This window comes from Aspergillus campestris (assembly GCF_002847485.1).
Source record: "Aspergillus campestris IBT 28561 chromosome Unknown P168scaffold_8, whole genome shotgun sequence".
Lineage (NCBI taxonomy): Eukaryota > Fungi > Ascomycota > Eurotiomycetes > Eurotiales > Aspergillaceae > Aspergillus > Aspergillus campestris.
Window position 1 is genome coordinate 724530 of NW_020194343.1, and position 10552 is coordinate 735081.

General features: G+C 53.3%; 5 protein-coding genes across 5 annotated transcripts; 2 read left to right on the plus strand and 3 right to left on the minus strand.

Annotated features, from left to right (window-relative positions):
• Positions 1-1279: 1279 nt before the first annotated feature.
• P168DRAFT_319677 (anticodon-binding domain-containing protein) lies at positions 1280-2143 on the minus strand (the record flags this gene model as incomplete). Its single annotated transcript, XM_024840301.1, has 3 exons — positions 1280-1447; positions 1515-2004; positions 2088-2143. The coding sequence occupies 3 exons, from the start codon at positions 2141-2143 to the stop codon at positions 1280-1282; spliced, it is 714 nt and encodes a 237-aa protein (XP_024691729.1).
• A 907-nt stretch (positions 2144-3050) lies between these two features.
• Positions 3051-5398, minus strand: P168DRAFT_328210 (NADP(+)-dependent, decarboxylating phosphogluconate dehydrogenase; the record flags this gene model as incomplete). The annotated part of the gene is made up of 5 exons (XM_024841330.1): positions 3051-3584; positions 3645-4073; positions 4140-4591; positions 4660-4847; positions 5385-5398. The coding sequence occupies 5 exons, from the start codon at positions 5396-5398 to the stop codon at positions 3144-3146; spliced, it is 1524 nt and encodes a 507-aa protein (XP_024691730.1). The 3' UTR covers positions 3051-3143.
• Positions 5399-6208: 810 nt separating this feature from the next.
• On the minus strand, positions 6209-7850 carry P168DRAFT_297983 (cytochrome P450 monooxygenase afumB; the record flags this gene model as incomplete). The annotated part of the gene is made up of 3 exons (XM_024838222.1): positions 6209-6357; positions 6406-6672; positions 6740-7850. 3 exons carry the CDS (start codon positions 7848-7850, stop codon positions 6209-6211), a joined length of 1527 nt encoding a protein of 508 aa, XP_024691731.1.
• A 159-nt stretch (positions 7851-8009) lies between these two features.
• On the plus strand, positions 8010-8635 carry P168DRAFT_177902 (uncharacterized protein). Its single transcript, XM_024832929.1, has 2 exons — positions 8010-8153; positions 8211-8635. Exon 2 carries the CDS (start codon positions 8226-8228, stop codon positions 8511-8513), a length of 288 nt encoding a protein of 95 aa, XP_024691732.1. The 5' UTR covers positions 8010-8153; positions 8211-8225; the 3' UTR covers positions 8514-8635.
• Positions 8636-8757: 122 nt separating this feature from the next.
• On the plus strand, positions 8758-10438 carry P168DRAFT_319680 (uncharacterized protein; the record flags this gene model as incomplete). The annotated part of the gene is made up of 2 exons (XM_024840302.1): positions 8758-8982; positions 9047-10438. 2 exons carry the CDS (start codon positions 8758-8760, stop codon positions 10436-10438), a joined length of 1617 nt encoding a protein of 538 aa, XP_024691733.1.
• Between the last annotated feature and the right edge of the window lie 114 nt (positions 10439-10552).

The following is a 10552-nucleotide window of genomic DNA, read 5'->3' on the forward strand; positions in this document are numbered from 1 at the left end:
TCGGTCCTTTACCAAGTAGGGAGTGGCTGAACTGGACCTATATACAAGGTACACTTCTTCACCTGTGGTAGGTCGTACATCAGGCATATATTCAATAATGTTTTAGAACACCACCTAACGCTGTGGCGACCTTCCAGAGAGAGTGGACCAACCCTATGAAGACCCAGCTACCCCTGCATAGTATATACATGATATAATATAATACCTATCAAGTACAGCGATCCAGATACCTATTCTCTGACGAAAGAACCACAGCTGATATTATCATATTAGTAGATGGGAGTACTCCATACTTACAGAAGTCTCACTCATCCCATCTCATCCCATCTCATCCCATCTCATACTATACTATACAGTGTAAGGTCAAACATCACGTCACAGTGCATGGTTTCAATGCATAGGCAGGTACCTATACTCGGAGTATACATATGCTTCCACGCTGGGGATTTAGTTACAGATTACAACTCACCTCATAACCCACTAGGCAGCAGCAATTGTAACAACAGTATTAATGAGAGATATCAATTAGCTACCTCCAACTATATGTAAATATAGATATGTAACATGAAGTAAACAAAACAAGTGTAGTGGAGTGTTCACATCTCCAAGGTAAGGAAGGACAAAAGGCTTGTACGACGCCAACCACCTGGCTTGCTTGAATTCTATCGTCATATTACATCACATCATCGCGCAGTATATGGGTGTGATGCTATATGCAGTACTCCGTAGTACTGTGGTAACCGGCGTGGAGCGTTGGTTAAGACCATCTATGTGTGTTTTGGATGTAGGTATTGTAGGTTATGCTCGTGTTATAGTACTCTGTTGATCGGATTTGTCAAAGCGAGGGTACCTGGGTAAGGTAAGGGAGGTAGGCCCTAAGATACTCCAAAGCTAACTGTGATGCTACGAAGCCATCTAATAAATCATGTTCAGTCATCATTGTTCCGTTTCTAGAGTAGTCCTTAATCCTACCAACTCCAGACAGAAGTAGATAGATAGCCATCGCAATGATCAGATCCAGACCTATGCACTCCAACCCGGAAGTAGTTCAGCAATAGAAGTACAGCGACGGATGCCTATATCCAGCACCATATACTCCCCATGAATAGATCTGCCGAGTCTTAGCACCCATCTGTCCATCGTTGCTATCGTATATTCGGGCGCCCTTGTCCCGATTAAACCATCCGGGTTGAACGCTCTTCAGTCAATGCATGGTTCTCTCTCTCTCACTCCCACCCTCTCCCTCTCCAGCCGCATCGTTGGTTGATACTCCACTAAATCAACCACCCTTCCGTTGTCCAGCAGCGCCAGGCCCTGGGGTCGGATTGGGGTTGCTCGAAGCACCGCCCGCAGCGTCCTTCGCGGAACCGCCGCGGGAAAAGGTGCTGGTCGTGCCGATCGCCGCACTGGCGCTACGCAACTCGATCTTCTTGCGTTCCATTTCAAGCTGTTATGACGGTCAGAATCCAGCCACCAAATCGGATAAAACCTAGAAACGAAAAGGCAATACATACCACCTTGCGGACGTGCGCCAGAGCAGCCGTGTCGCCCGCAACCAGCGGCCGGCAGTCATCAACACGGTACGGGGGCGCGATGGTGACGGCATCCGCCACGATGATGTTGGGACCGTCCCACCGGGTCGGCATGGTGCGGGTGAAAGCGTCGAAGATGTCCTGGGCCTCGCGCGTGACGCCCTTCCCGCGGCGCGCCTCCGTCTCGAGCAGCTTGCTCACGGCATTGAACTCGCGAGTCTTCAGGGCGCGGATATCCAGCGCGTGCAGAGGGGGGGCGGCATCGGAGAATGACGGGCCTTCGGTGGAGTTGGATGAGGGGGCCAGGGAGAGGAGCTGGAAGGATTGTATACGCGACACTGGGATGATGTGGTAGTCTGCTGCTTGCGATTGCTTGTCGGCAGTGTTGATGGCAACTAGGTTGGTAATGGGGCAGGCTGTGAACAGGGTGCCTTCGATGGTCGATACGGTTGGAGCTGTGCTAATGCGAACGCTGGTAGATGAATACGTCAATACCGCGGACTCCAATTGTCATCGTTGTCGAGGGAAAGGGGGCAAGATGAATTGTCTGCTTACCGTGCACCAATTGCACCGCTCAGAGCAGCCTCCAGAGGCACCATAGCACCAGCCATTCCTTGGGTTGGACTTGCACCGGACGGTCTTCCACCCACGCTGTGACGCTTAGTATCCGGCATAAGACTGCCAGCAAAGAACCAGTGACGCTCAAGCCGTTCAGTCGTAGCTAATCAAGATATCTATGTCTATGCTCATGCGGTGGCCGAGCTGAACCAGCTTCGTCTGAAAAGGCGGGTTGTGTGACAGCTCAAGTCTGAAACACAAGAACTTCCGTCTGTCCCGACACGTTGATCGCCGCAACGACTAGACCGTTTGCGACCTAGACTAGCAAGAGCTGCGAAGATGACTTGCGGCGGCCCTGTCGACGGTACTCGGCGCAGATCAGGTACAGTGGGACGTAGCGGGAGCCGCAACTTGGGTAGGAAAGGGAGTGGCCGATATCGCGCCCCGCGATAGTAAAAAGAATCGGAGGAGGGGTGCAAATCAGGCACAATATGACCAAGCAGAAGAGGGAAAAGTCTCAGACTGCTGGCACGGAGGTGGGGTCAAAGGAGGTTGCGCTCCGTCGACTGATAGCAGGAAAGCCAGAATGAGGGCAAATGTTCATGGAGGGAGGTCGGACTGGGGTGACTGGACCGGCCGGCCTAATGCGGTTTAGTGCCGGCGGAGACCTCTGCCCATCTCGTCATTCCTTAAGCAGTGCCAACTGGCAAAATTTATGCTGAAGCTTTCAGTTTTGTATGCTACTATCGAAATATCGGACCTTACCGACTGATTTCTGGTTGTCTAGTTCTACCACCCCGATCTTTTCGTTCAATACCAGCCAATACACGAGTACCCCACCGGCAGGATTTGGATGAACCGAACAGAAAACATTCATTCATAAGTTTCTGCCATCATAACTGGGCATCTAAATACATCGTAATCATGTGATTACTTTTAACCATTGGCAACCGGGTCCTCGTCTGTTGCCCCAGAGTTCTACCAATCCGGTCCCCCTGTTTCCATTATCGGGGGCATGATTCCACGTCCAGCGCAGGGCGTTGCATCCATCATCTAAGCCACATAGGTCGACGCAGACACGTCACCACCACGTCCAGTCCAGTTGACGTGGATGTCCTTGCCCTCGGGGTAGTTCTCGTTGGCACACTCGGGCTTGATGCGGAAGGTGTGGGCACCGAAGTAATCACGCTGGGCCTGCAGCAGGTTGGCAGGGAGGTCCCGGGTGCGGTAGCCGTCGTAGAAGCCGAGAGCGGTGCTGAAGGCCGGGGTGGGGATGCCCCAGAGAGCGCCGTGGGCGACGACGTTCCTCCAGCCCTTCTGGGCGGTGTGGATGGCCTTGTTGAAGAAGTCGTCGAAGAGGAGGTTCTCCAGGTCGGGGTTGTTGCGGTAGGCGTTGGTGATGTCCTTGAGGAAGACCGAGCGGATGATGCAACCGCCACGCCACATGAGGGCGATCGAGGGCTTGTTCAGCTTCCAGCCGTACTCGCGAGCGGCCTGTGGGGTTCCCGTATGTTAGAATACTATACAACTTCAAATGAACAGGGACAGACTTACCTCCTGGATGAGCATGAAGCCCTGGGCGTAGGAGATGATCTTGGAGGCGTACAGAGCCTGCTCCAGGTCGTCGATGAAAGCCTGCTTGTCACCCTTGAAGTCGGGAGAGGGACCCTCCAGAAGGCTGCTGGCGCGGATACGCTCGTCCTTGAGGGCGCTCAGGCAACGGGAGAAGACCGCCTCACCGATCAGGGTGACGGGCATGCCGAGGTCGAGAGCGTTGATGGCGGTCCACTTGCCAGTACCCTTCTGGCCGGCCTTGTCCAGGATCTTCTCGACGAGCGGGACGCCATCGTTGTCGTTGTACTTGAGGACGTCGCGGGTGATCTCGATCAGGAAGGAGTCCAGGACGCCCGTGTTCCACTTCTCGAAAACGGTGGCAATTTCGGAGACGGGCATGCCCAGGCCGCGCTTCATGATATCATAGGCCTATCGTGCAAGCGATGTCAGAGCCGGTCCGACCGACGTGGACGGAGTTTGGAGGGAGAGGCCTACCTCGCAGATGAGCTGCATGTCACCGTACTCGATACCGTTGTGGACCATCTTGACAAAGTGGCCGGCACCCTCGTCGCCGACCCAGTCGCAGCAGGCCTCGCCGTCGCTCTTGGCGGAGATGCTCTGGAAGATGTCCTTGATGTGGGGCCAGGCCTTCTCGTTGCCACCGGGCATGAGGGAGGGGCCGTAGCGGGCGCCCTCCTCACCACCGGAGACACCACTGCCGACGAAGTTGATGCCCTTCGCGGCGAGCTCCTGGGTGCGGCGGTTGCTGTCGGGGAAGTGGGAGTTGCCACCATCGATGATGATATCACCCTCCTCGAGGTGGGGAAGGAGAGCCTCGATGAACTGATCGACGGGCTTGCCGGCCATGACCAGGAGCATGATACGGCGGGGACGCTTCAGCTTGGAGCAGAACTCCTCGACGGAGTGAGCACCGACGATGGACTTGCCTGGACGCCATCAGTTAACTATCCGCGACTCCACGACGAACCCGCCATGATCTGGAAGGGTAGCTCACCCTTGGCTTCATTGTCAAGGAAGCGGTCGACCTTGGAGGTGGTACGGTTGTATGCGCAGACGGTGAAACCATGGTCAGCGGCGTTGAGGATCAGGTTCTGACCCATGACGGCCAGACCGATGAGGCCGAAATCAGCACTAGGAGAGGGATGCGCCGATGCGCCGACATTGATGCCGGCCAAGCGGGCGCTTGAGTCAGTTGGTACATTCTCACATCATCCAGAGGGCAGAGGGCAGTAAACAAGGAATTAATCCAGCACAACAAAAATGGCAAAAGAAGACAAACGAAAATGGTGGAATTGAGGGGTGTGCGTTAGTGGGGTGGTGGATGGTTGTCCTATCCCAGTGCACGAACGCTATGACGTTGAGAGCTGCAGTTGCCCCGCGCCGCCGCTTGTCGCATATCACCACGGGAAGACAAGAAGCCCCTCCTTTCAACAAGAAAAGGAATAAAGGGAAGAGGACAAGAGAGGGAAAAACAATCAAAACCGTCAATCATCAATACATGAATTGAAACGATTCAATAGGGATAAGCAACACCAGAGACACGAGGAGGGGTACGAGAAAAGCTCGGTGCCTCATGCGGAAAAACAAGGCATCTGCACCAGATTGGAGAAATTTTTGGACGATGACTGGCATGCAGGGAGAACATGGGAATAACATGCAAATAATGTATATAAAGAAAAAAGACAGAAAGATAGGAGGATAGAGATTCAATGCACTTACACTGCGGTTGCCATGATGAAGAAGCTCTCTGGTCTCGGGGAGGGGTATTAAAACAGTGTTTGAACAGCAATCCAACAAAGAGTTGAATTTCAAGATGGAGACAAAGGGATTAAGGTGGGGGGGGGGGAGATGGGAACGGTTTTAAAAGGGAAGAAAGAGAAGAGAAGAGAAGGAAGATCGACTAGAGAGGGAAGAGAGAAGAGAAGAGAGAGGTTGGACGATGTCACTGCCGCTTACGGAGCCGGTTTCCTTCTGGTCATTGGGTGTGGGACGAAAATTAGAGAGAAGGGCGGGGCTTGTTCAGTGGGAAGTCATGGAGGAGCAGAGTAGTCCGGTCCGGTGAGTCGAACTAGGTACTTCCTCTGATAATACCCCGAAGACAATGATTTCAACCGATCCACTTGGATTGGATTCAATTGAATCTAGTTGATTTTATCCGGTGAGATAATCTCCGTCATTCCACGACGGAGCTATCAAGATACTATCTGGGTTGAAGTCGGAGATGACGGAGGGGTAATGCTGCCTCAGGCATGCATCATTCTACATTTATATCAGACGCTGGATCAGATCGCTTCTAGGCCACGAAGAAACAATTCATATCATGATGGTCAGAATTGACAGACAAGGATTGACTACTCTATGAGAAGGTCAAGACCAAAATTGAATTAATCCCAGCTTGGTTCCCGATGTGGAGGGTGAATCTTGTTCCAGCTATTTGAGCTATTCCAATCCGGCAGTCTGTCATGTTTGTCATGTTTGTCTCCTTTACTACTATATCCAGATGATCCGGATTCTTTCCCCTCGTTACCTACACCTACCTCAGATTAGCTGAGCCCGACAAACACCCCGTTGTCGTTCTCAAACGTCATGCTGATTTTTTCCGTCCACGGCTGGGTATTATAGTTCGACACCCGCGAGTAAGTCTGGAACAGACGCGCCACAAGGTACGTCAGGATAACCATGGCATAATGTCCTGCACAAGGGTCAGCTGTGGCAACCACCAAGGGAGGAATCGCCCTACGACCAGGACAGGCTCGAGGTCCCTTGTTAAACGGGATATACCCCGGCATATCTCCACTGAGATGTTCCCACCGTTCGGGATAGAATGCCTGGGGATCTTCCCCAAAGTCGTTCCCTAGCCGATGTCGAGCCCAGGTGGAAAAGACCACGATATCCCCCGCTCGAACCAGGGCCGGGGCGTCACCGTCCCTTCCACCACCGCTCGGCATGATGGAATCCTTGTTCGCCACGCGTGCGTTGAGCACCACGGCAGGAAAGAGCCTCATGACTTTGAGACCAGGGTTGTCAGCGCATACGACCTTGGATAGTGAAAGGATGATTTCGAGGCTCTTCACCTTCTTGGACCACGCAGCGGACATAGCCCAGAGAACCCAGCTGCTTCCATGTCGGGGGTGTCAATCCGATAGTGTCGGTGATGCTCGCTCGCAGCTTGCGCACGACTCGTTCGTCCTGGGACAGACAGTAGAAAAGACCCGAGAGAGTCGTCCCTATGCTGTCATTTGCGAGAAGAATGCTGAGAGCCTGGTCGGTAAACTGGGAGATTTCCTCGGCCTCCGCGTCGAGAGCCGCTCTGACGGGGTGTACTCCCGCCTTCTCCTTCTGGTGGCTCCGTTGTCGGACCTCTCGGGTGGCCTGGGCCATCACATATTCACGGGCTCGCCTGCATGACTGGACAAATGTCCGCTTGGAGCGCCAATGACGCAGAGGACCACGAAAACCATCCTGCACGATTCTCTCCTTCACATGTAGCAGGTCTGCCTCGAATTGCTTCTTCTCAGGGGGCTGACAAGGGTCGAGAGCATCTATGGACTCTCCCAAGGACAATCCTGTCTGTATATCCAGAGAAAGTGCAAAGACACAGGATTGAATGTCAAAAGCTTGGCTGTTTGGTGGGACGTGTTGGAGAAAGGCTTGAAAATGGCGCTCGCACCCTTCGAGGTCGATAATCCTGCGAAGATCGGAAAGTCGGCCATTCAACTGCCCCCGTCTTTTCTTCCAATCTGCGCCGTCCAGAGTAAAGATCCCATGCGGGGTGATCGACTGAAACAGGGGCTTTCGTAAGGGCGAACTGTCGAAGTCGACAAAAGCAGTTGACAGTAGGTGTTGTATGTTTTCCCGGTTATGGGTAAAGATGAGGCGATACCCGATCAGATGGGAAGCGTACGTCTCTCCGTACCTGGTGAACAGTGCGTTCGTATACATTAGCGAGGTTCGACGCTGGAAATGAGAGGCCAACTCGATTGTTTTGGCGATCCCAAAGAAGTCATATCGAAAGCGGTCGTTTTCATTGGGGAGCTTTTCGCAGCCATGAAGTCGCCCCAGCTCTCGCCGTCTGAAGACTTGCCGCAGTATTCGCGCAAGCTGTATGAAAACAACCCCAACAACCGACACAACAAAGACCGCGGCAGGTTTATTGAGACGTGGAGTCTCGAGCCATGATTCCATTATTTTGCGTGAGGTACCGCCAACGCGGGGATGCCGTACTGTCGTTTCGATTCAAGGCACAACTGCCTACCTGTCATCTGCACATTGCAGCTACGCGGTAAGAGTGTCATGTGCCACTTGGGAATCTGCTTTTCTTATTCTTCTTGCCTACTCCGTACCGCCCCGCGTATTAAGATCTTCTCTGGGGGGCGGGATTTTGACCAGAGCAAATGGTAGATTTTGGCATGACAGGGTGTGGGTCATGATTCAGCATATGCAAGGAATCAATAACAGCCTCCACCACGCAGGATGCATACATACGAGGTACAGTCAAACATGAGACATATGTCCATTGGTCCCATTTTAAGACTTACACGGCAGAAGTGACACAGGTTCATGCTATACTACACCGACTCGTTAAGGAATCCAAAAAGTGCTTGTCTATATTCCCTGCTTGTCTATATTCCGTTTTACCCTAACGTGACCCCATGTCATACACATCTCGTTCAAAAAAGGAAAAAAAGAAAATTCCAAATTGGACCCAGGATGATATCAAAGACATGCATTCCGGAACTTCCGGAACAGGGAACTTGTCTTCCAAGCAGAGGATATTCTCCCGCCCCTTGCGAAGTAGGCACTTGCTCCAGCTCAAGCCATGCTTCTTCTTGTGCAGTCATGCTATGACCCTTGCATTGACATCCCACGCTCTTGTTCAGCTACCAGATACACCGCTATTTCACCCCTCGCGAGCTATGAGGTCCGATACATTAAAGCTCTTGGATTCTTCTTCCACTTATATATTGCCCCAGTCAAAATGTTCCTTTGTTTCGCACTGCTGAACCACGGCTTTCCTTGGACGGTAAACTAGGACCCTGAGAACCTACACCATAACAACCAAGGGCTCATTTCCTTAAAGAATACGCAGACAATGGGATTTCAGTCAATGCTTGGTCGCGCACGTCCTGCGACGGTGCCCACAGACCGAGTCATTCCCTTGCGATACTGGGATGACTTGCACTACCTACGCAGCCTTGCTCATGACTTCACCTTCCGATTTGACGACGTTTTGGATGCTGCGAAGCTCGAGGCGGCGCTGGATCACTTGATGGAGATTGGGGACTGGGGTCAGCTCGGGGCTCGTCTGCGTCTGAACGTACGACTTTCTGCCCCACCTAGAAATGCATGTATAACACCGATGTTAACAAATCATCCACCAGGACCATGGCAAGCTCGAGTACCACATCCCCTCGGAGTACAACAAGAGTACCCGTCCGGCGTTTATTTTCACCAGCACTCGGTATGGCATGAGCATCAAGGAGCACCCGCTGGGCTCACAGCTGCCCAAAACCGGACAAGACCAGTCTTTCCTATCGCCCGAGTCTGCCGAGTTTGCTCCTCTGGTCCGCCATTCTGATAGTCCCCGGGCCCTGGCCGATTGGATCTACACCGATCGCCCACAGCTTCACATCCACGTCGCGGTCTTCCAGGATGCAACTCTGGTGACCACCAGCTACCTCCATACCCTGTTTGATGCAGTTGCGCGGTCCAATTTCTTCCGGGCCTGGACATCTGTCCTGCAAGGCCGAGAAGCCGAGGTGCCACCTTTTGTGCCTTTTGACAAGGACCCTCTGGGTGCAGTTGGAAAGGATGCCTCCCCGACGGGCTATGTCAATTTCCAGCGCCTCGTTACAGGTCTTGGTCTTTTACTCTTCGGACTCCGGTATCTCTTCGAGCTACTCTGGTTCCGCAAGGAAGAAGAACATTCCATCCGTCTGCCAGGACACTGTGTGGACCAGATGAGGGACTCTGCATGCCAGCAACTGGCAGCCGACGCCTCGTCGCAGGGCGCAGACGAGCCATTCATAAGCGAGCCCGACGTCGTGGCCGCTTGGTGGCTGAAGACTATAGTAACGGCACTGGACCCTGCGCCCAGCCGCCCAGTCATGGTAATGAGCCCGTTCAACGCATGGGGTATCTTCAACGAGTCATTCAAGGGCGGAAAGGGCTTCATCGGCAACGCATTCTTCAATTCCTACACGGTGCACCCTGCCCGGCACATCCTCGCAGACAACAACATAGCGCATCTGGCGTCCCAAAACCGCCAATCGCTCGTGCAGCACCGAACCAAAGACCAGGTAGAAGCAATGACTGCTATCCAGCGGAAGTCCATCATGGGCATACCGCCGCTGGTCGGCGGCTCGGACCTGGTCTTCCTGACGCACACCAACCAGCACAAGGCTAGATACTTCGAGACGGACTTCTCGGCTGCCGTCGTCGCCACTGGTACTCCCCTGAGTGAGAGGCCCCATGCTATCGGCCGGCCATCTTACGTTAATGACATCGAGCACTGTCGCTGGTACCCGACTCGCAATGTCTGTAGGGTGGTCGGGAAGGATGCCGCTGGTGACTGGTGGCTTCTGTTCAAGACCCGAGCGGAGGCTTGGCCGTCTATCCATAAACAGCTGATGGCGACGATGGGGGTTGATGAGCTACCGGAGACTCGTGTTCGTGAGACTGAGGCCAAGGGCGTCTACCCTGGAAGCGTGCCGGCTAAGAAGTCCTCCGGGATGCTCCTGGATTTCTACCTGCTCTGGAAATTGCTTGTTTAGGGGGTAGCCATCTTGCTCTACAGTTGGATGGCGCCTTCCTCCTCGCTTGGAGATGTCTGAGGCACGATCTCATTGCGTAGGTAACTCAGTATTGGCGAGGTCCAGCTTCGCTGT